This window comes from Mustela nigripes, chromosome 9, assembly GCF_022355385.1.
Source record: "Mustela nigripes isolate SB6536 chromosome 9, MUSNIG.SB6536, whole genome shotgun sequence".
In the NCBI taxonomy this organism is placed as follows: Eukaryota; Metazoa; Chordata; class Mammalia; order Carnivora; family Mustelidae; genus Mustela; species Mustela nigripes.
Window position 1 is genome coordinate 90,712,692 of NC_081565.1, and position 24,987 is coordinate 90,737,678.

The 24,987-nt window shown below is 56.1% G+C and overlaps 1 protein-coding gene across 1 annotated transcript in view; it reads right to left on the minus strand.

The window, feature by feature from the left end:
* Positions 1-24,987, minus strand: part of ROR2 (receptor tyrosine kinase like orphan receptor 2) — a 138,888-nt gene that overhangs the window by 3,161 nt on the left and 110,740 nt on the right. The window contains exons 3-7 of the mRNA XM_059410153.1: positions 17,720-18,007; positions 16,897-16,927; positions 6,710-6,837; positions 3,819-4,133; positions 2,608-2,853 (exon numbers count right to left, since the gene is read on the minus strand). Of these exons, the coding sequence (XP_059266136.1) occupies positions 2,608-2,853; positions 3,819-4,133; positions 6,710-6,837; positions 16,897-16,927; positions 17,720-18,007 (1,008 nt within the window). The remainder of the gene's footprint in view (positions 1-2,607; positions 2,854-3,818; positions 4,134-6,709; positions 6,838-16,896; positions 16,928-17,719; positions 18,008-24,987) is intronic.

A 24,987-nucleotide genomic window follows, 5' to 3' on the forward strand; every position in this document is an offset into this window, starting at 1 on the left:
TCCGAGTTCCCGCCAGCCCACTCCCACCCCCAGCTGCAAGACTCAAGCACAAGGGAACAGTGCCATGAGCTGCACGAAGGGGAAGGGGCGTGCCAAGCCCTGGAATGGGTCACGTACCCCTGCACACTCGGGCGACGCTATCCAAAGCTGCCCCAAGGACTCAAGCAGGAGTACGCGGCTCAGAAGAGCCGTGCATGCTGGGGCTCTTGCAGTAGTAACAAGCAAGGTCCTGGGATGAGAAATGAGCCCGCCTGCAGCACTTTAGGATTTTCCACATTTTGTGTCTAATGAACACATATCGTTGAAGATACTAACTAAAGTGCATTTGATCTGAAAGAGCACCGCTGGCCAGGGGGCCTGACCCAAGGCAGGACGCCGCAGGGCCCCAAGCGTGCTGGGAAACTCGGAGGTCAAAGGTCCAGCGAGGCTTCCGGTTAGCTCCATGGTTTTCAGAGCGAGACGCGACGCTCTGCCTCCCTCTACGGGATTCCAGACAGGCCCAGGGGGTGAGCTGGGCTGCAGCACTGTCCCCAATCCTGAGTCTGTCTGTCCGTCCCATGAGCCCCATGCCACCCCCCACCCCGCACCCCGCTGCAGCGAGAACCAAATGAAACCCAAGAATTCCCTGGCTCCACCCTCGGGGCAGATGTTCCAGAAGCCCCCGGTGGAGGCTCTGGGTCATCTGTCTGGGGAGATTCCATGACCCGCCACCCCCGGCCCAGGTCAGAGACGGGAACACCGTCCAGCATCTGTGCGACCACTTCCTTGATCGTTTTCTTTTCAAAATCACCAACAGGCACCACGCTCGTTAACCACGGTACCACAGGACAGGCTGCGTCCTCACAGCCCACCGGCCGAAGACTGTGCCCACGTTAACGGAGGCGTCTGCCCGATTTCCTGCGTCCCGTTTAAGGTGAGCAGGAGCACACGGTGTTCGGCTGTTCCGACACACAGAAGCAGCTCCGTCGCAGAGTTCTTTAAGATAGAATTTTAAATCGAGTTCTTTTTAAAGGCCGTCGCATCCTCCCTAGTCGCCGGCCGCTGGTTTTGTGGCAGAAACTGCATCTGAGACTCGGTTCCACGAGGACCAGACAGCTCCAGGCATCGGCCAAGGGCCGCACACCATTCCCCTTCCCCGTACCGGGGTTCCTCGGGCATCACCCGAACCCTGCTGGGAGGCAATTGGCTTCTCACTTAGCTGCTAAAAGCCATCCTACAGTACCTATGCTTCACATTTCTGCCCTCGGAATGCAAAGTTTTTTGCAATATCCAATGTACCTAGATCGGCCAGATCGAACAACATACATATCTTTAATGTTCTGATTAATTTTAATTACAAAGGTAATACCGGCTCATTGTGAAAACGTATTCTGTTTTAACATTTCTTCAGACCATGGGAAATCTATGCGAAAAGTTTGGCGTGTCTCGCTCCGGAACTTCACGCGTCACAAGGAGGTGCCCGTGTGTGCTGACACACACGGACACGCGTGCACACGCGCCCGTTCCTTCACAGAGAGAGAGAAGGGGGTCGGGGGAGGAAAAGCAAGCAGGAGAAGCCGGCTCTCGTCCTACAGCTTCTTCCTTTCTGTCTTTCCCAGGAGGTCATCGTGGACATCCTTCCTTACAGGAAATTTTTTTTAGAAACCGTAGCAATGCACGAAAGAGCTTTATGATGCCGTCAACATTCTCATTCTTAAAAGTTAGTCCTGCAGCGGACGCAGCTTCTTGAAGATCCGTGGCAGGATCTGTGCTGCGTTCAGAGCAGTGGCAGATTCGGAGCTGCCCATTCTACGCCCAGGAGGGAAGCGATGCCAGTTTCCACGCCCAGCATCTGTGGGGGGAGGCGCGCCGGGCCCGGGCGCCGGGAGGAGGCCGGCGAGCGGACGGCGGCCCGGCTTTGCCTCACCCTTCCTCTGTCCTCATCCGTCACTTCTCGGTCATGTCGCAGCAACCCACTGCCTCCCGGAACCAGAACGTACGACTCAGAAGGCGGCCAACCTTCTCCCGGGCACCCAGGCCGATGGGAGCCGGCGACACGTACATGGCCTCGAGACCGAAATAGGGAGGCCCGTGACGTGTGCGACCCTCCACGGCTCTCTTGTCCCGTCTGTACTTTAACGAGGACGTGGCTGGGAGACCGGTCACGAGACCGAAGTTCTGCTGTTCCTTGCTCCGCCTGTGGGAGCCGGGGCAGCGGGAGGTGCCGTGTCCCCAGGGCCAGGTGCCAGGCCGAGGGCTGTGGCCGCAGCAGGACGCCCATCCACCAACACTGGGACACAGCACGTGACGACATCAGTGGAGAAACCCGGCACCAAACTGACCGTCCCAGGGCCACCCACAAGGAGAAGCCTGGCGAGGGGCCCCCAGACCTAATCAGCCGTCTCCCCAGCGTGGTGGAATCTGGGCTGAGGGGCACACAGCTCCAGAACTTTCTCTAATTTAAAATGTCCCATAACGACCAGGTACTACGTCCAGAACCGGCAACGGCTTTATTTAAAGCCGGTCATCAGGGCGGCACGTGGGGGAGGCGCCCTGGGACCCCAAGCCATTCCCAGGTGCCCTCAACAGTTAACGCTTTAAAAAAAAAGAGAGAGAGAGAATACATACTACAAGAGGGAACGTCACACAGTTCCATGCGTACGTTTTTATTCTGCGTGAAGCACCAGGGGCCCTCCATCTGCCCTCCGGGGTTGCGGCAGTAGGCGTGCCCCCCTCCGAGCTCGGGGAAGTCTGCGCTGCTCAGCTGGTGGCTGTGGGGGAGCTGCAGGGCCCAGGGTTGGCACTGGTGGCCCGACTTGGTGGTGCTGGCCGTGCCTCTGTAATCCGTGCCCGAGCCGTTGTAGCACTGATGGTCTGCGGGAGAGAGACGCGTGAGGACACCGGCTGGCGAGCGGCAGCCGCCTCCCCAGCCCTTCCAGAAAAGACCACCACCCCCAGTTTGCCTGCACGTACCCGAACTGGAACTTCCAGAAGACCAAACGATCCGACTTCCAAAAACAGCAGCATTAAAGCCGCAGGCCCACCAGGTAAGTCGGGGGATGGGGGTGTCCGGGGACACGTGTGAAGAAGGAAGCCCATCCGAAGTCACCCCATGAGTGTGGAAGCCCCCGGGGGCCCGCCAGGCACCCCCGCTGCAGGAGGACGTCAACCCCAGCCTCACGCTCGCTTTGCTGCCTGGGGAGGACACCCGGCACCCCCGTGTCCAGGGCGGAGACCCAGAGCCCTCAAGGAGCCATGCAGCTGCCTCAGTTCTGTCGCCGTTCTCAGCCCCTCCTGAAGTCGGACGCACTAACCTACGCTCCATCTTCTGCGGCTACTATCACGCGCAGAGTAAGGAGCGAGCCCTGCCGCCTGGATCCGGACGCCCCCGGGAGTCCAGAGATCGGGCTCTGACTGCCCCCAAGAAGCTCCGCGGGGCTCTGAGAACCCCCAGCCTCACCGAAGAAGTGGCCGGAGTCCAGGGCCTGGGACGAGAGTGGGCTCGTCCCCCCTCTGTCCCCTGCAAGGGGCAGCAACCCTGACCTAGTCGGAGAGGAGGGCTGCTCAGGGGTCGCGGGGCGGTCTGGAGGCCCGCCGTGCCTCTGCTCAGGCTGCTAACGGACGCGGAGATGACGCCCCCAACCCACAGAAGCGGAGTCTAAAGCCCAGTGACGTAGTGACTCTCGCCAGTGCCGAGACGGCAGGGGCACAGCCGCCGTGCGCCACCGCAGGGACCCCAGAGCCCTCGCGGGAAGCCCCTCGGTGCGCCCGGGGGAGGGAGGGGACACCCGGGGCTGGAGCGGCCACGGCCATGGCCAGGGCGGACACGCGGGACTCACAGCGGCCCAGCCTCTCCGCGGGGATGCCGATGCGCATGCAGTTCTCGGCGTCCGGGCTCTCGGGCAGGGGCAGCGCCTCGCACTTGGGCAGCTGCAGCCTCATGAGGATGAGCGGGTTGGAGCGCGCGATGCTGTACTCCTGGCGGCACAGGTCGCTCTCCAGCACCTCGCACTCGTCCCGGCACAGCTCGCGCGGCTTCGGCGCCCCGGAGCGCGCGTCGCACAGCGGGAACACGAAGTGGCAGAAAGACGGAATGGCGAACTGCGAGCACCGGTCCGACAGCTGCGTGGACGTGCCGATCATGGTGAAGGCCGCTGCGGGGTGAGACGGGCGTCAGCCGGGGCGGGCGCCTGCTCCCGGGCCCCGGAACGCCGCCGGAGCCGCCCCGCCCCCACCACCGCAGGTGCGCCTGCCCCCCCCACTCACGCCCCCCTTCCCCTCCCAGCAGGGCCCCAACCCTCTGCCCTGTCCTCTGCACACCCAGAAGGGCTGTCACCAAAGCAGCCCCTGTGAGCAGAAGCCGCCCAGCTGTGCTGGAAAGTCCCAGTCCCCGGACTTTGCTTACTAACGCAGAACAAGAGAAGGGGAAACCGGGCCCAGGATCTCACCCGGCTGGATGCTTCTTCCAGCACAGGAAGATTCGGGGGTCAGACCCACAGCCACGTCCCAAGGCCCTGCTAGGAACTGGGCTCTGCTAGAGCAACGGGCCTGGGTGACGTCTAGAAGCAGAGACCGGACAGGGCACAGGACAGAGCCCGGCGTCCTGCGGGACTGTGGCCGACCGGGCGGCCTGGGAGGCTGCGGCGGGAGGGGTGGAAGGTGCCCCCGAGCAGGACGGCAGCAGGGCGGGCACACGGGGACCAGAGCTGCGACCAAGCAGCAGCAAGAGAGGCCGGGGAGAGAGGAGCCGCCAGACGGCGGGAGGGCGTTGGGAGGGGCAGAGGGAGGTGCTTTGGGTAAAGGGAGCAGAGAAGCAGGTGTAGCCGGGCCTGAGCCGGGTCGGCTGGCGGTCCTCCTGGCTGTCCTCCGAGGCAGGACACGGGATGGAGCGGAGAGGAACAAACGTGGCGTGTGACCCGGAGAGAGCATGCAGTGGCGCTGCGGGCCGAGCGCGCACCCGAGCGGGGGCAGGAGGGCAGGAAGCAGGAGGCAGGAGCCCCGTCAGGGCTCAGAGGGAGGCGGCGGCCGGCGTCCCTGTGCCCCGAGGCCCAGCCACTGTGGCCGGCGAAGGCTCTGCTCCCGAGATGAGACCCGGCGGCTGGAGAGAGAGGCCCCTGCCCCACACCCTGCGCCGCGGGCGAGAGAACAGGCAGCCGGGCTCAGGCCCCGGGATACAGGCCACTGGCCCGTGCTGCGGCGCCCCGTGTGGCCAGCAGGCGGCGCTGCGGGCGGCCTCTCTCCGCCGACCGGCCAGGCCCAGGGCAGATGAGCCGGAGGGAGCCCAGCTCCGGCACCGCCCGTTACCCACCACGGACAGCGGGTCCCTCGTCCCGTCTGGTCCTGTGCGGTGACCTGTCGAGGCCACACCCTAGGGGACGGAAGCCCACACAGAGCGTCTGAGGGAGCTCGGGAGAGGAACACGCGGTCCCTGCTCCTTCCGGTCCCTTCCGGCCAACACTGATGCTGAGGGAGCGGCGGGAGGTCCCCGGGCAGGGTCTCTCGGAGACGGCTCGGGAGCCCGGGGTGAGGCCTGGTCAGGCCCACGACAGAGCTGGGGGCCATCAGGAGGGCGTGCTATGGTGGGGACCCCAGGCACGGAAGGACGGTCGAAGCCAGACAGACCTGGCGCTGCGCTCCGGGCAGTCACGAGCAGAGCGTGCCCCTGTGAGGGTCTCTGCTCGGCCCTTGCCCCCTCAGACGAGTCCCGCAAGGGCTCACTTCTCAACGTCCGGCTCTAGGTACCCAGAAGGTCCAGCAGCTCATGTCCCCGCCTCCGTCCACTCCCCACGTCACCTTGAAGGTGTCTTGGGACTCTCCCCCGAAAGCTCCCAGAGTCCTGGGACGAGTTCTGACAAGCCTGCCCCAGACAGGACACCGCAGAGCCAACGGCCTCGGAACCACAAGCCTGTCAGCCCAGGTCAACTCCGACCTCCTCTCACGTCCTCACACCCAGAGATGCTCGTTCTAGACTTTTGTCGAAACGCTGCGGTCCGCCTGTTCGGACAACAGACGTGCTCAGCGTTTCCAGCCGTCCCGGAGACGTGACTCAGGGACAGTCTCGTGCCTGGGAGCCGGGGTCGTCAGTGAGTGGGATGCCCGGTCTGAGGTCCGCAGCTAGCGCTTCCCAGGTCGGTTAGGACGGAGGATGTCTGAGTGCGTGGCTCCTACTAAGGCCATGACGGACTCTTCCCTTAATGAAAGAGAAGTGACGAGAAAAATCCAAGGGCTTCTGTCGAGGGTGATTGCTGTTCCCTGGAACCTGTGTCACGTCTCTGGGGCACGGGTACGGCCACAAAAAACCGTAACGTAAACCACTGAATGTCGTGGCCCAAAAGGTTTGAGCAGTTCTGCTCTAGAGAGCATGAAAAGCTTTTCCAAAAATAGCCACGTTCTCAAACGGGCTCCTCTTGGACGGCCACTGTCCTCCTACTTCTCCGTGGACACCTGGCCACAGGAGGCCCTGGCAACGCAGTGAGCACGGGATGTCTCAGGACTCTGGAGCCACGCGGTGGGCCTGAGTAAGTGTGCTTGCTCGTGGGAACGCACACACGGGAACATTGGAGGGCAAACCCTGGGGCCAGTCCCCGCTACTTCTAACAGGGCTGTCTGACCCTGTCGCACAACACGCGGAACAGGGACTCCGTGTCCGAGATCGGAAATAAATGCACGAGGGGGGCGGAGGCGGGCCGCGGGTGCTCACGGTCCGACAACAACGGCGCGGGGCTCCTACCTGTGATGCGGTTTTCAATCTCCCCCTGCATCTGGAGGGAGTCCACGTAGATGGTCCGGTTCCCGATGAAGCGTGCGCACGCGATCCCCCGGTATGGCTGGCAGAAGCCGTCCTCGTGGTAGTCGTCTCTGGGGAAGACACGGCCGTGAGCACACTGGTTTGTTTGGGTTTCTCTTCAAATCCAGCTTTTTTATTTTTTATTTTTTTAAGATCTTTAAATTTCACCGGGTTGATTTTTTGTTACACATCAAGTGATGCATCCAACTAGATCTTTTTAAAAAAATGATTATTGTTTTTCATTACGCGACGTTAGTCACCATACAGAACATCCTATGATCTCGCGGTCTTGCTCCTTGGTATGGACGCAAATGAGCCGGAAACTTCAGACCACCCGGAAACCTGCCCAACTTGGAAGCAACCAAGCTGTCCTCCAGCAGGTGAAGGGTAAAGATACTGTGGCCCGTCCGGGTGGAAGAGCTTTTAGCACCAAACCCAAAGGAGCCATGAAAAGACACAGAGAAAGCTCACACGCGTGGGACTAAGTGAAACACCGATCCGGAGAGGCCGCGTGCTGTAGGAGTCCAGCGGCCGGACCTTCCGGAAAGGCAGAACTATGGAGAGGGGGAAGGTCAGTGGTGGCCAGGGGCTGGGGGAGGGGGTGGTGCACGGGGCCACCAGGCACAGCACGGGGACGTCGGGGCCGGGAACCGACTCTGTACGATACTGTGACGGCGGGTGCGTGTCTTCCTAGATCTGACGCTGGAGCAGCACAGGGCGGAACCTCGTGAGTCCACTGACAGGCAACGTGTTTTCAGCGAACACAACAGAACACGGTACATGTACTTTCTGTCCCTTGTGGTTTTCCTAAGAGCATTTTCTGTTCTGTAGCTGACTTTATTGCAAGAATTCAGTCCATAACGCATACAACACACAAAATACACGTTAAATGACTCAGTGATTGGTAAGGTGCTAGGGGTTAAGTTCTGGGGGAGCCAAACGTTACACACAGATCTCCAGCCACGCGGGGGGTTGGCGTCCCACTCCCCCTGTTGTCTAAGAGTCGCTGCCCAAAGTCCCAGCAGGGACAGCAGCCCCAGTGAAAGCTCGCGGGTCAGACTTCAGCTCATCCTAAGTACTGGCACTGGCCGGTCCGTTCTAACCAACGCACCACACTCGGGGAAACCGCAGGTGTGGATGCTGCGGGGTAGTCGGGGAGACTCTCCAGACCTCCTGTTCAATTTTTCTGGAAATCCCAAATGGCTCTAAAATATAAAATCTATTAACTTAACAAAATCCAGCATCGTTAAGGGGCGTGGCGCCACGGAGCGCGACAGACGATCGTACACGTGAAGCGTACGCACGGTGGCACACGTCCACGTCTGTGAGCAAGAGCATGCAGAACGCTGGCCACGGACGTCTCATCCACCCGTGAGCCACACAGAAGCACCACGGCGCACCCCACGCGTGTCGGTTGTCTGCAAGCCAGACTTGCGACGGTGATGACAGTCCGGGAACCACGTTCCCACATCACACGAGAGAAGCCTTTGACATGGAGGGAAATAATGGGGATCCCCGAAAGTCTGGCCTTCAAGTAAGCTGTACAAGGAGATGTTCTTGTTACACAACAGAGAAGTAGATGGCACGAGCCACACTTCAAGACACAGGGGCTGGGCGGGGAGCCTCACCGAAGCAAGGCCCTCCCACCGGGCCCCCCAGTTCAACCCCCTCCCCAGGGCCTTTGCACGGCACGCACAGGGCCCGCTGGAGTCTGTGCCACACTCTACTGTGTGGACCTGTTAGTCGTGCCTTCAGCTGATGAGATCAGGCGTTCTGAGCACCAGATGCTTTTCAGAGCCCTCAGGATGCTCCAAGGAGACAGGGGACGGGGCCATGGCAGATATACGAGAGCCGGCAGGGCCGGAGACAAGGAGAGGTGCTTGGGGCTCCTGGGGCAGGTTACTGACAAGTGCATTAGGACTGTAATTAAGTCACTTGTTTTCTAGCAAATCTGTAACCAGCCCCTAAGCCTGACGGCACCGTCAGCCCGCCCTCCAGGGGCCGGCACCGGCCCCCAGGAAAACCTGTGTCGCGTCCAGCTCCACCAAATGGACGTGAAAACCCGTATTTCAGCTCCCTCACAAACGTAAGATCCGGACGCTCGTAACGGCAGAGACAAAGGATCTGGCAGATCACCCCTCCGGCCGCTCGGCTCTCTCCCTCCTGGCCCCTGCAGGAGCTCGCTCTCTCTCAGAGAAAGGAACCTGGAGCCGCAAGTAACCGAAACAGAGAGATGTGGCGTCGACAGGAGCTGGACGCCCTTTCTCGCAAGCTCGCTGCGCCATGATTTCCTTGGGTCAAGGATTCCTTCAATGTAGTTTAACTAGACAAGCACACGCCAAAATACAGCCCGAAGCCCTGCCTTCTCACTCTGTGAGCTGGAGTCAGCTGCGGAGTCAACAAAAACCAGTGCCTACCAACCCACCAAAAGCGCACGTCGGCTCTGCCCCAGGCGTGGGCCACACGCCACCGTCTGCGGGCGGCTCAGGGCGCTTGCCCACGGCGCCTGGAAAATCAGAGGCACCCACACTCCGTGCACCGTGTCCTGCGCACGGGACAGGAGCTCTGATGCAGTCAGTCCTTCAGGGTGAAGAAGATAGTTGGGAAAATAACGTCAAATTAAGCCTGAAATAACTAGAAAATAATAATGATGAGAACAGAAATCAATACAAAAGAAACAGAAAAATCAATAAAGCCAAAAGTTAGTTCTAAAAAAGAACAAAATCGCTTCTACCTAGAAAACCTGGAAAAGAACAAATGAAGAGAAGGAGCAAACACACATCCACAATATCACGAGTGCAAAGGGGACCTCGCCAAAAACTCGACGGGTGTTCAAAAGTAGCAGGAAACGGTACGCACAAATACCTGAACGCAGATCCAATAACTTAGAAAAACAGAGTAAATTCCTTGAAAAACACAAGACACTAAAATTAGTGGAAACAGAAATAAAAACTCAGAATAGCCTTAAATGTCCTAAGAAATTTGAAGTTGTAATGATATACCACGGGATCGCCCACAGGACGCGGTGACACGAGTGACGCACGAGCACGTCCAAGGACACCGCGGACTGAACGGGCACCACGCTTCACAAAACACGAGCACACAGACTGGCCCCAACAAAAAAAAAGACAATAGAGAAATGGGCAGCGAGCCACCCGGACGGACCGAGAGCACAAGGTCAACACAAAAAGTGATTACGGGGTCCGCGGGAGCTCGCCCCATGCCGGCATTCATGACCCCAAAACCCAAGTCAGCAGAACCTCTCAGAAACCGTCTCCGAGCCAGGATCACACGCGGCGGCCGGAGGCAGAGAAAGGGTGGTTCGGGTTCACAGTTCACCGGAGGGAAGCGTGGCTCTCCTCTGGGGCGCACGGGGGCTCGTCCCTCCCGGGCAAACCTTGGAAGGTGCGTATTTCCTTGGGTGACTCTGGCGGTCGGTGTGTGGAAAGCTCTCATCCCTAAATACTAGGGCGTGACGGCTAGTGCGTGGGCTCAGGCGAACACAAAAGGACCAAGCGGAGGCATCGGATGTGTCAGCACACGTCCCGCGCGGACACCGTCACCCCTGCTAACGCGCAGACACGTCCGCTGTCGCTGTGCGGTGAGCGGGAGGCTGTGGGTGTCCCCCGCGCTCCCCAGAGGGTCTCTGCCACCTCCTGCCTGCATCACGTAATCTTAAAACGAACGGAGTTTCTCTCTCTTATTCCAGTTCGGCACTACGGGGTTTAAGGAGTTACGTTTTCCAAGAAAGAGAACCTACCACAGCGAGAAGTCACGAGGGAGACCCCCCGGCTGGCTCCTCCCTCTCTCCAGCTCAGCGAGACCCGGGCGGGCGTTCGTGGCTTAAACCTCAAATGCTCCGTGCCAGCCTCTGCCCGGGACGGTTCCCTCTCCTACGGCGAGGCAGCCGGTTTCTCCTGAAGTCATTTTTAATCACTGGCTTGTTGGCAGTTTGAGTGTGTTTTTTTTAATAGTGCTGTTTTTCCTGTAATTAGGATAAAGCTTGAACTCGGTTATGACCGTCCCCCAAAAACGGCTGTGGGAGGAGCTGGAGGGAGCAGATTGCCGAGCCCTGTTTGGACACGCCGGCTGTGGGGCGCCTCTGAGTCACCCGCCCGGGGGTGCCCCGAGGCCGCAGAGTCTGGGCCTGGATACAGGGAGATAGTCAGACCGGGAAACGGGGCTTCCAGGGCTGGGAGCGCACGGGCGGTGAGCGGCCAGAGCCCTGGAGTCACTCGCACCGTGTGAAGTAAGAAAAGGGCTGGGGACGCGGCCCCGTTTGTCGATTTCCCGGAAGCCCATCACGAGCCTAATTCACAACTACCCCCACGAGCCACGCACGTCCCTGCAAGCAGCCTCTGCGGCAGCACCGGGGTGCTCACACGGGGGACCGGGGTGCTCACACGGGGGACCGCGGCGCTGGCCCAGCACAGCTGTGCAGGAACCAGGGTGGGTTCCGGGGGCTACCCCGCCCGCCCAAGCCACCCGGCTATGCCACTGTGGACGCACGGGTCTGTCACCGTGAAGTCGAACCACGTTTTAAAGGGCAGATGAAAATGGAGCCCATACACCAAACACGGGACGCGCCGCCTCCTGTTAACCCCTCACGTTACCCAAGTGGCCGCCCGAGTGAGCCGCGGTATGGCTGTCCTTGAGCCACGTCTGCGGAGGCCGGGCTGCTCTTCAAGCCTCCGTTCCCTCGTGCTCACCCTCCTCACCCTCCCTTCAAGAGCATGAAAGGAAAAGCTGCGTTTTAGTGTTTTAACGCAGTAAATCCCGTCACCTCGCTCGACGCCTACGTCCTGGCGTCCAACGCTCTGCCCGTGGGCGCAGGTGTGGCCGTGTGAGGGCAGCCGCTGGGGCGGGGAGCCTGGAGGGCAGCTGCCGCAGTGGTTCCCGCTCACAGCGCGGACCCGCGGCACTGGGGGTCGGCCGAGGCTCCGCGGGTGCTCCCGGGCGGGCTCCCCGCGTGCAGGCACAGGCCCACGGCTGGTCCAACAAGGAGGGGCCTAAGGAGATGGCCCAAGAGAGGAGTCACGGGAGACGAGCTGGGGCCGCTCCAGGGACAAAAACGGAGAACGTGTGGACATATCTGTTTTCAGCCCAGTGATTTCCCCTCTTTCTGTCTTGGTTTTGGTTCATTTCCAGAGATGCCACAGGAGGGGAGGGTCGTCTGTGGAGACACAATCAGCATCGAGCTCGGGCGCGTCAGACGACCAGGTAACCCGAGTGCGGAAGGTCGTCCGCCAGCACGAAGCGGCAGACGGGTTCGCTAGAGCAGAACTCACCCTGGTCGAGCGCCTTTCAGGCCGGAGCCGTACAGGCACACAACGCTGGGAGCGCCGCTTCCATGACATTAATATTCTCCAAGGAGAAAAGCTACAGAATCACCGTTGTATCTGAGAAAAGTGACGGCAAACACCGGCTTCTACTCCACAGTTCCAAGAAAAAAACAAACCGACAGAAATCCAGATGGAGAGTAGAACACGACGGCCAAGACATCTGAAACAATGGTAGAGTAATAAGGGGGATGTATGCGTCAGCCCAGCCTGCGGGAACAAATAGCCCTGACGGGTCAACCTGACTTTGTGTAGTTCTGGAGGCCGAGAGGCTCAGCATCGAAGTGCCGGCCTGTTCCGCTCCGGCGCACAGAAGGCCACCTTCCTGCTGTGTCCTCACACCGTGGACAGAAAGCTCTCGTGGGTCTTCCTCTTCTGGTAAGGACATGAGTCCTACAGGATCAGGGCCCCACCCGTAAGACCCCATTTAACTGTAATTTCGTCCTGAAAGACCATACCTCTAATACTGTCACATGGCCCTGGGGGTTAAGGCTTCAATGTGTGAAGTGGGGCGTGGGGGTGGGGGGAGACATAATTCAGTCCATAGCAGCAGAGTGAGAAAATCTCTCTACAGACACCAAGACATTGCGAAGCTGTTGGAACACTGTGACGATATTCCAGAGAGACGCTGCAGGAGCACACTGGAGAGCTCAGAGCAGACGCACGAGCGCAGGAATCTACGTGTGACAGAGGTGACGTCACACTTCGTGATTACCGACGGCGCCATTCACTGGACGGTGCCAACGACTAGGCCATCGATAGAGAAACACGACAGGAGAGCCCCAGCTGTACCAGCACAGAATCCGTCCCGGTGGAGTAAGAGCTTGGAAAGTTCTGTCTAGAATACTGGTTAAAACTCTCGCAAACCCGTGAGAAAAAGACAAATCACCCAATGAAAAATGGGTAAAATACAGTCTATTCTGGTTATTTGCAGTAATTATTTCCTATGAGGTAGGAGCAGCCATATTATTGTCGGGCAGCACTGAATTCAAAGCAAAAAGCACTAAAAGGGACTAAAAACAAAATAAAAGCTGTACAGCCCCAAACCTATAGGCATTTAGGAAAAGAAAGGAAGGAAGGAAATTGACAGAAACTGACAAACCCAAAATAGGTACTGATGACTTTCACCTATTTTCCGAGATCTATAAACTATGCAGACGAAAACACAAAGACACCTTCAGTTACACACTCAACACGTGTGATCGAGTATATGAAGCAACCTGCGTGTGACCACCGCCGGAACATGCGGCAGGAAAGACAAGAACCGACCGCATCTAACTGGTCCCAGAAAAGATCGCAGCAAATCACCAAAGTAAAATACGTCCCCAAACCACTGATGACAGCGCAACAAGAATCAGGAAATCACAAGAAAAGCCTGTGTGCCTGGCAGGAAGGGGAGAAATGCAGCCAAAGCATTATTCAGAGGACATGTCATAGTCTTAAATGCATTTGTTTGAAAGTTAAATAAAGTGCTTAACAAAAATGACTTTTTCAAGAAATTAAATGGACATAAAGATCGGTGGAACTACTACACACACACCAGAATGGCTCAACTTAATTAAAAACACCAGCCAGACCAAACGCTGGTGAACTCACGCAGCGGCCGGAACTCTGCTCGCCGCCGGTGGCGCAACCACCTTAGGGAAGTCTGGTATTTGCTGGCATTTTTGACAAAACTCGACACACACCCTGTGAGCCAACGATACCACTCCTAGTATTTGCTGAACAGAAATGAAAATATATGCCCGCCAAAACGCGTTTGAGAATATCCACAGCACCTTATTCCTAAGAGCCAAAGGGGTGAATCACCTGGGCATCCATCGTCAACAGGAGAGTGGAAGGACCAACGGGTGTAGACATACAGTGGGACAACCTCCAGCGACAAGGCAGTGACCTGCTAACACAGGCGCCTCAGACACTTCACATGAAGTGAGAGAAGCCAGTCTTGCGTGGCTACATGCTGTGGAATTTCATTTCTGGAAAGTTCTAAAATACGTAAAATGAGTCCATGGCAGAAAAGAAATGAGAACCGTGGCTGCCCAAGGAGGAGGGAGTTGCCTGAGAAGCTGCACAATGGAACTTTCTAGAAGGACAGGAATGTTCTGTGCCTGGGCAGGAGTTTGCACGGCAGAGGTTGTTGCACTTGCTGGACCTTATTAAGGTGATACGGCAGATCCGTGCACTTCGCTGTGCGGTGTTTTAACTCCAAAGAAGCAGCAAGGCTAGAACACAGATACCGAACTCTTGTCCACGCCGCAGCATTTAAGTTCAGGGGCACAAATACTTGTAACTAGCTGTGGAAAACATAACACCGACGGACTGATGGGTAGAGAAAGAGGCCGTAAGGCCAGCAGAACCAGGAGTGGCAGGGGGCATCGGATTGGATAATCACTGTCATTCTCTCTACTTTTCCATATGCTTGTAATTGTTCATGATACAATGTTACGAGGGGCGCCTGGGTGGCTCAGTAGGTGAAGCGTCTGCCTTCGGCTCAGGTCATGATCTCAAGGTCCTGGGATCGAGCCCGCTTCGGGCTCCCTGGTCAGAGGGACCCTGCTTCTCCCTCTCCGCTCTCTCTTGCTCACAGGTATGTTGTCTCTCTCTCAAATAAATAAATTAAAAAATATAAATATTTTTATATATCTATATCCAATATTATATATATTTTGGAGGAAAAAGGAGTACCTTAAAGTTTGAAGAAAGTGGTTTTTTTTTTTTTTAAGATTTTATTTATTTATTTGACAGAGAGAAATTACAAGTACACTGAGAGGAAGGCAGAGAGAGAGAGAAGGAAGCAGGCTCCCTGCTGAGCAGAGAGCCCGATGCAGGACTCGATCCCAGGACCCTGAGATCATGACCTGAGCCGAAGGCAGCGGCTTAACCCACTGAGCCACCCAGGCGCCCCGAAGAAAGTGGTTTTTGACAGGACAATTCAATTTAGATGTTACCTTTCACCAACTTTACCTTAAAATTCATTATCATTCCGATCGAAATACCACCAGAATTCCTCAAGGAAATGAGGGTGTTCTTTAACAAGACGCAGCACGAACACCATAAAATTATTGGTGACTACTGATAAGCGACCGAAAAATTTTAACTTCTGTATAATCAAGACAGAGATAAATACTTACTAAAACTCAGGAGGGCAGAGTGTTAGGGCGGTGGGCAAAGACTGCGAAGAGACGGTTGACCAAGAGGAACCAAGAGTGTCAAGGAACGTCTGTTGCGAACGAGCAAACCAGCCGACGTGGCTGCTACGGGTTTTCTTCCTTCAGAGCAGCAAACACGAACAGCCTCGGTGGTCAGCTTGCAAGTTTAGGACAATTGGGTCCTCGTATGGCACAGAAGCAACCCGTGCACCCCTCCAGGGCGGGATCGCTAGTAATAAGGAGCATCTTTGGGCGCCTGGATGGCTCAGTGGGTTAAAGCCTCTGCCTTCGGCTCAGGTCATGATCTCAGGGTCCTGGGATCAAGCCCCGCATCGGGCTCTCTGCTCAGCGGGGAACCTGCTTCCTCCTCTCTCTCTGCCTGCCTCTCTGCCTGTTTGTGATCTCTGTCTGTCAAATAATTAAATTAAAAAAAAAAAAAAAAAAAAGGAGCGTGTTCAGAACATCCCCTAGAGAAACGAACACCCGTCTCAGGACACACACAGCGACCACAACGGATGTAGGATGGAAGGTTCTCGTCACTGTGGGAACATCGCGCTCTACCAGGGACAGAGATGGGGAGAAAGTCAGCCCGCTCATCAGGTCAGTATGGCTTGTAGGTAAGAAAGTCCGCGGCAGGGGGATGGGGTACCCCGCAGGTAGAGGTAAATCCCGAGAGAGGCCCCCCAGCACCTCCAGGAGACCTTGGAGGTGATTCTGCGGCCCAGGCTGGGGGGACCGGATGGGGAGACGTTCACGTGGCCGAAGCGGCCCGAAGAACGGACGGCAAGGCACTGCTTTAATCACTAAGAACCGGAAGAAAATAAATGCAGAAATATTGCTGGGTTTTTATATGAAATTCAAATATGCAAATAGAATTGATACTTGCCTATCTAATAAACTACACTGTCCTCGGACATCTACGCCATGTAATATTTATATACACAGGATGACCAAGTATGGAAAAGTAAGGCAGGGCCACTTCTGAAGTCACGGACGCCCTCTCCGAAGCCGCCCAGCCGTGGCTCTGACGTCCCTTCTCCCTGCCTCACCGTCGGCACAACGGACTCTTGACGCCACCGCTCAGCACAGGATGGCCTCCAAAATCTACCTTCTGCAGGTGGCGCCCGGCGTACGCTACCAGGGGCCCCGCACCCACCCCAGGGGCCAGTGTTGCCGAGAAGCTGGGGGACATGGAGGAGCCACGTTAACCCCCATGTAGCATCCGTGTCACTGTTTGCAACATTTGGGGGTGAAGCAACGGCCTCTGATCTGTCGGGACAAGAAAGGGGGAGCCCAGGAGCTGGCGGTGCGGTCGTGAGCGGGGCTGGGATTTCTGTGAGAAGCGCCCCCCCATCTCCAGGACCCGGGTGACCCCAGCCGTCTGGCCCGTAGGCCCACACCCCTTCCGGCTGCCTCACGAGGTCCCGATCCCGCAGCCCCTGGCCTGACGACGTTGCTCCCTGATGCGAGGCCGTGGAAACTCCAACGGGGTCCCGGCCCCAAGCCACAGCCTTGTGTGAAGTCCCGCCGACGTCCCGCCAACTCAGCCAAGACAGGCCGTTGCCACATTTCCACCCCGGATCCTGACATAACGGAAGCCCTCGGGGAATGAGAAAACGGTCCGAGGGAAACGGGTACTCACTGAAAGTGGTGACTTGGGCTGTGTGTTGGACCTGAAACGGGAAAAACAAACAAGGCAGGTCATTAATCCTTCACGATGTGGAATCCAACCTTCCAGCCCCGCCCACGGGGAAGCAGCCACAGCCCAGTGGGCCCGTCTGCGGTGAGCCGACCTCGGGCCCGGACTCCGCGGCGGCCCGAGACCACAGGCCCGGCAGGCAGGACCCCCGGACTGTGGACGGGGCCCGCTCTCTGTTCATGCAGAAACGTTTGGAGAGATTTTTGGAGCTTTTGCTCTCTTTTCTCACTCTCTGCTCATCTAACCTTGACTCACCAGGTCTGACTCCCAGCCGGGGCCCGCGCTGTCTGGAGCCCGGGGGCCGAGGCTGGGGCGGTGCGGGGACCACCCCCCCACGGGAGCCAGAGAGGACACATCCTGCCCCTTCGCCCCCTGTGAGGAGCGCGCAAGTGGGGGACCGTCACCGCGCTCTGCTGGCCCTTCCTCCCGGCCGGGCCCCGTCTTCTGCGCACAGCAGCCGCCGATCCCCCTCAGCGTGGCCGGCCTGGCCGTGGGTCCCCCCCACCTCGAAGCTCCCATTTGCATCTGGGGTGAGTTTCTGCTCGCCGGGTTTCCGGACCCTGCGTCGGTGCCTACTTTCTGTTACGACTCGTAAATGGGGACCAGGTCAAGCCCGGACCTCGTGCACAGTGAGGGGCCTCGGGGAACGGTCTGATTTCCTTTCTGCCGCCCTGCGCGTGGTCAGTGTCCAGCGGCAGGTTCGCGTCCTGGGGCGGGGCCTGGAGCGGGGCTCCCTGCGAGCCGCCGGCCCGCGGCCCTGACTCACCGAGCCGCACGAACAGCACGCCTGTGGCGGTGATGGTCTTCACGCCGTTGGTGGCCACGCACTGGTAGTAGCCCGTGTCCGTCGTGTCCAGGTCTTGGATCCGCAGCCGGGAGCCATACTCCGTCTTGCGGACGATGACCCGCCGGGGCTCCTGCACCACGGGCGCGTCGTTCTTCAGCCACCGCACCGTGGGGGTGGGGTTCCCGGCGACCTTGCAGTGCAGAATGGCCGTCTGGCCTTGGACTATGGTGATGTTGTTCACCGGCTCCAGGAAGTTCAGAAAGTAGCCTGCGGAGGACAGTAGTCACAGGGCAAGGCTGGGTCAGGGCCGGAGGACGGCGCCGCCCCTGTGACCTCTCACCTAGACGCACACCATCCCCGTCCCTGGCGGCACTCATGTTCTAGAAGGTTCTAAGAACACTGAATGAGCCAACCGCTGCTCCCGGGGAAATGCGGACAGGGTTTTCGTCAGTCATGGCACAACCTCATTGTGCCCGTGTTTCTGTCTGAAGACACCTCGTTAACAAGTATTGCTGACTCTGACGCGAGGTCACCGCCAACACTGCGGCCTGAAGGACGCTTATCTGACGCGTGTCTTCTCCGTAAGACACGTCACAGCGTTCTGGCGCTTAGAGCGCGAGACAACACTTCGGCACCATTACTGCAGGGGGTTTTAAACAGCGAAATCACCAACAAAAAGCCAAAAACTGCCAAAAGCCTGAGATCACATGGAGACCACAGAAAGGGCACCTGTTTCCAGTCCGAGCGGGAGGCACCGGCGGGAGTCGCCTGGTTGGGCCTCTGTGAGCGATGTGCGCATCAGATGCACTCACGGCTCCGGGCAGGTCCACGAGTGACCACGCGAGGGCACCAGGAGGCATGACTTGGGGGTTACGGGAACACCCTGGACGGCAGGAACTTGGAGCCCCAGAGACAGGATCAGCTGGGCTGCTCTGTGCCAGCTCCGGCCTCAGCGGGTCTCACGGACGCACGACGCAGCTCACGCTCAGAAGAGCCGTGTCCCGTCCAGCCGCACCACCAAGTCAAGCCTCAGGAAGAACGATTTGTCACCGGACACCTCATCAAAAATGAACAAGGCCGTCAAGGCTAGAGCTGCTGAAGGCTGCACGTGGGGCAGGAGCGGGAAGAAGCTGTGCGGGGCTCCCCGCGGGGCTGGAATGTGGCTCAACCCGACCAGGGCTGGGGACTCTCCGCCGGTGACACAGGCCACAGAGGACAGGAGGAAGTGAAACCGATGGCGGAGGAGAGGGGTGTGTTTGTGTGTGTGTTTGTGTGCAGGTACGTATGTGGAATGTGGTGTGCGGGTGTGATGTGGTGGTGTATTGAGTGTATGTGTGCATGTGGTGTGACATGTGGGTGTGACGTGGCATGTGTATTTGTGGTGGAGTGTGTGCGCGTGTGTGTGCCTCTGTCGTGTGTGTGATGCCGTGTAAGTGTGCGCACATGTGTGTCGGGACGGGGAGGTTATGCTGTCAAGGTGAGTACACACGCTAACCCTCCACAGCACACCCTGCGGTTAGAGAAGACGATCAGCCACGAGGAGATGAACTCACCGCAGACAAAACTAAGACACCAGAGAAGTCTGGAAATGGCCATCAAATACAGCCACGCTCTGAGTCTTCTGGCTTGATTTCTGGTAGGTTCCTATCCTTTTTTAAAGAAATGAAGTGGACGGGGCACCTGGGTGGCTCAGTGGGTTAAAGCCTCTGCCTTTGGCTCAGGTCATGTCTCAGGGTCCTGGGATCGAGTCCCGCATGGGGCTCTCTGCTCAGCAGGGAGCCTGCTTCCCCCTCTCTCTCTCTCTGCCTGCCTCTCTGCCTACTTGTGATCTCTGTCTGCCAAATAAATCAATAAAATCTTAAAAAAGAAAGAAAGAAAGAAACGAAGTGGAAAGATGGCCCGTATCTGTTAGGAATCCGTCAGCCTTCACTGCATGGGAAACACAGCGTTTCCAGGGGACCCTCGAGGTACGTTTCCCAGGCTGGGGGATGGGCCCTGATGTTGGGTGACGGGAGGTGGCAGAGGGGACGGGAAGCTGGGGTTTCATGAGGCAAGGGCGGTTCTTCTTGACAAGGGAGAGTGGGCAGACAGCTGCCTGAGAAGGTTCCCTAACTAGCACTGATCTTTACTACCCACACCACTAGATCGACCCTGATTCTCTCAGTGCACTGGATTCACTTGTGGACCAGAACTCTCGTGGAGGACACAAAGCTGTCATGTGAGGGACACGAAGACACCCCCTGGAAGCAGGCAGGGGACGCGCTGCCTGTACACCCTTCATGAACTCCACCGCTCACTGGACGGGGGGAGACCTGGTTCCTGCAGCTCCCAACCTAGACCCCGAGACCCTGGACACACGCCCAGTCTGATGTGACCGTGTCAAGGGGTTCCTCTGATATAATCCCCGTCACAGGTGAGGGGACACTCACCCCTTCACTGTGTTCTGGCCAGAGCCCCACTGAATCAGAGGGTTTCACAGGAAGCACTTTCAAATTCTTGAATATTCAAATGCTTCATCTAGGTTTGCAGAGTAGGGCTTATAAAATACTCATCACATTGTAACGTAAAATAGCAAACGACACATTAAAATAACAATGATCTCTTCTTGGCCTAAGAGGAATTACAATTCTCCTCTCCACACTGATGACAGTTCCTCCAAAGACCGATGACAAGACTCACCTCCGTCTCCATCACCAGGTCTCCAGCTAGTGACTCTGACTCTTCTGCCTCCCTCTTGTAGGACCTCTGTGGTGACACTGGGCCCACTTGGATCATCCAAGATCATTTCCCCTCTCAAAATCGTTAACTTACTCCCATCTGCAAAGTCCCTGCACCACGCAAGGGGACATGTTCCCAGGATCCCGTGACATCTTCGGAATGGCAATATTCTGTCCGCCACGTGTATTAACCTTTTATCCTGGCACTTTACTGAACTTTCTTGTTAGTTATAATAGCTTCTAAGCTGACTGTCTTGGATTTTCTATGCAGGTATCTTCTTGAAATAGTCAACAGTGTGACCGTTGGCTATCTGCTTTAAAAGTTCATACTGCTCGAATACCCTTTTACCTAATTATTTTGCTCAGTGTTAGTTCCTCCCAACTTAATTTTCAATACTGAAACGGTACAAACACACAACAAATGCGAATAGAAATATAATAGATACCAGCGCACACAACATCGGTATCTTATGCTAACATTTACCATAATTGACTTAGAACACTTTTTTAAAAAATTAAACATTCTAGGATTCAGCGAAAATCCACACTTACCTATCTCTTCCTCCCTCTCCTGAGAACAGGTATGCACCATTCTGATGCACATTTTTACTGTTCTATATTTTTAGAAATTTTCCCTGAAAGATCTTCTTTGCTAGTTTTTTTCTTTTTTTCACTCAAAGTCAACTTGGGATTTATCTTTGTTGATGTTCATTTATCTTAATGACTGCATGTTTCACAGTACAAACCAACCATGATTTCTTTACCTTTTCCCCAAGTGAGGGGCAGTCAGCTGTGTTCCATGACCCCCTGTATACACGTGTCATCTCGCACACATACAAAAATATCTGGAAAGGATCCACCCGCATGGAGAAGTGATGTCACAGGGCCAGTGACATTTTATTGGTAAGAATGTGTTTTCTTGGGCTGCCTGGGTGGCTCAGTCGGTTAAGCATCTGCCTTTGGCACTGGTCATGATCTCCGGGTCATGGGATCGAGCCCCACGTAGGGCTCCCTGCTCGGGGGGGGGGGGGGAGTCTGCTTCTCCCTCTCTCTCTGCCTCTCAGAGCTAGTGCTCTCTCACTTTCTCCGATGACTAAATAAATATAAATCTTAAAAAAAAAAATGTATTTCTCTAACTGCTCAGGACGGGGATTTACATATGCCCATTAGATTAAGCTTGTCAAATTTTTCAAGTTTATCTCTTACTCTCAATGGCACCTGTGTTCACTGATGGTGTGTTGGTCAGATGACTATTAGTAATTTTGTCAAGTTGTGTCTATATATTGGAAACTATGCTGCGGGGTGTCTAAACTTCCGTCTTTAGACCACTGTGCAAGGCTTCCGTCTAAGAGAGAGCTTGTCTGACATTAAGGTAGCTACCTCAGGGTACTTTGATCTTACACTATTTTTAATTTTTACAATCATTTTTATGATTAAATTTTAGAGATGAATCTTCTAAACAACATGTAATAACGTAACATGTTATTTGATGTGTCTGTACGTGTGAACTATGGGTTTCTTAACTGGCAACTTTGATTTTTAGTGTTTTCATTATGCATTTTATTTCATTTCATTTTACTCCTCCTTTCCCGTTTTCTACTGGATTTCCTTATTCTCCGCTTTTCCCTTACTGATTTATCGGCCTCTGAACGTTTCTCTTAGGGAAGAGCAGGCTACTTGGGTGTTTTCTCATCCTGATTCATATTTGCTCTTTAGGTAAAAGACTGAGGCTGGAAACACCCTCAGTCCTGGTCCGAGGGTGACCCCGACTTCCTGACTTGCGTGACAGTTTAGCTGGGTATGGAATTCTAGACTGGAGGTTACACTGGCGTCTCCGGGCTTGTGTTGACAGCTGCAAGTCAAGCTAGTTCTTATGCCTTTGTGGGTTATCCGACCTTTCCCCTCGTAGGCTGCTTTTCCATAGTTCCCCTCTGTCTTTGCCATTCCCATGTATCCCTAGCTATGGATTTATTTGCATGTAGCATTAATGGGTCTTAGTACCATTCCCAATTCCATCAATTCTGTAAAATTCCCCATCAGTCCCTCATTGTTTCTACAGCCCCTTTGTCTCTCCTCGGAAATCTTCCAGTCAGATGCCGAACGTCCTCCTGTCTGTGGTTCCTCAGTGCACTTCACTGCTTTTAATTCCCTCTTTTAATCTCCAGCTGTGCACCCTCTGCTCCTTGACCTGCCCATCAATTTTCTCAGTTCTCTGACTACAATTTTTTATTTCTAGAAGGTCTGTTTGGTTTTCAAACCCACCACGGCCTTTTCTTCCTTTATCTTTAATCCTTCTGGCTTCTTTGTTTACTAGCTCACCACTCATCCCAAGCCTCTCCAACTGTGCTTTGTAATTTTCCACTGTAGGGCTGGTTTTCCTGCAGGAACCCTTTCAGGACTGGCAGTGCCAAATTTTCATGTTTCATGTTTTCTAGGGCCTGGGATTCCCCGAAAACTTTCCCATCACATAACCTGGGTTTCCTGAGGTGTGGGTCTGAGTGTGATTCCTCATGGTAGTGGCTTCTGTGCTTGCCCCTTTGAGCCAAGGTTCAGGCGAGGGCTGTAGTCCCTGGGTCTCCTAGCTTGTTGCCATAGGCTCACCTACCACACTCAGCTCTCTGCACCTCCCGGGTTCCCTCCAGTTTGACCCTGAAACCCAAGACTCCTGCTGCAGCTGAGCCTTCCAGAACAGCCTCTGTAGCAGAATGATCATTCAGAGGCCTTATTGAGGGAGGATGAAGAGTAAATTCTTTCATTTTCCTAAAGGCAAATTTGATTTTTGTTGCGATTCCTATTTCTTCTGATTGAAGGAAATGTAATACCTCCGATTCCAAGTGAAATTGTGACATGCAGGGATTTGTTTATTCATGTGATCTCAGCTAGCATTTTCCCCCTCCTGGGTATTCTCTCTAACGGGCATTTATGCTCAGGGCTGGGGGAACGGGTGGGGGGTCTTCCAGCATCTGGAGAATCTGATGCACCCGCAGAACCCCATTGCCCACCCCCACTTTTGTCAAGGTGCCCAGACTTCCTGGTGCTCCTCCTCCTCTGGAGTCCGTGGATCCACCCAGAGCCCCATGGGGACACCGTCTTTTGTGGCCGGGGAGCCCATGCCGTGAGCAGTGACACCTGCAGGAGACAACTCTTTGTCTCGGATGACCGAAACCACGGGACATTTTCCCAGGCTGCAGACAGAGCAGAACCACCTCCAGCTGATCCTGCCCAAGGCCGTCACAACTCTGCCTCCTGTCTCTTCCTGGCCCCTGGGCATTCCTCCTTCTCACTCTCTCTCTGCAAGCTCATCTAAGCAGTGACCTCTTTTACTCATTCTTATGGAACATTTGTATATAATTTAAGTGGGACGGCGGCCACGTTAGTTTGGTCTACCGCTGTAGCCACCGTTAATTCTCGGGGGCCATCATGAAAGCCAGAAAGAAAGTTCTTTCAGGGTGAAGTACAGTGCTGCCTCGGCCCTTGGCTTTCTTCACAGGCACCCATTTAAACTCCCAGCTTCATTTCTCATTTGTGCAAAATATGGGGTTTGTACTAACTTTTGCTAACCTCTCTTCTAGCTCACAAGGCTCCCTCTGGGTGCACCACCAAACTTCTCCAGACACAACTGAACAGCCCAAGTGGGCAAACCCAGACAACCGAGGACCTGGCGGACAGGTCAGCCGGGGCCCCACAGCGGGAGAGGGAGGACAGAAGTCTTCCCGTGTCATCGCCAAGAGCGTGTCTCCTGCTGCACAGCACGGCGACTTCTAACAACCATGCTCACCCCTAACTCCGGACAGCGGCGCCGAGTCCAGGCGTGAAAACACACTGAAGGCAGAGGCAACGGGAGAAGCCGTCACCGTGGGACGCCGCGCCTGCCTCGCAGACAGATCAGTGATGACTGTGTGTGTTTGTTTTCTTAAAGTCCCTGCTGACCGCCCACAAGTCCACGGACTTGGTCAGACTATCTAGGTGTCCGAGGAGTCCCTTGTTCCCAGGCCACGCTGACTGGTCCGGGAAGGAGACAAGGAAAGCTGTGCCCGAGGGTCGCAGGCCGCAGGGCTTTGACTGGGGGAAGATAATACAGACAACCCGCCTGGCCAGGCAGGTGAGGAGGAGACCCAGAGAGCCCCGCCAGAGCACGTAAAGGGCTCTTTTCTAGGGAAAGCATTTATGGGCCAATAAATCAGCCGGGGGCCGGGGCAGTGGGTCACTCTGGCTCAGACGTCCCCGCTGAGCTGTCCAGTGGTCTGCGCAGAACCGGCGGCAGATGGGGGCAGCAGCGTGGGGCAGACGAGCGGAGGAGCCACGGGGAGGAGCGAGAGCAGGAACGACGGCACGAGAGAGCGTGGGCAAACAGGAGCCAAGGAAACGTGCGGTCCGGAGAACAGTGCGGGGCAGGGGTCCGTCCTGTCATGTGGTCAACAGTGGCCCCAGTGACGTGTTGGCGCCTCATCCCCGGAACCTGAGAATGTGTCCTTATTTGGAAGCAGAGTCACGGCAGATGTAATCACATTAAGATGAGGTCATGTGGGT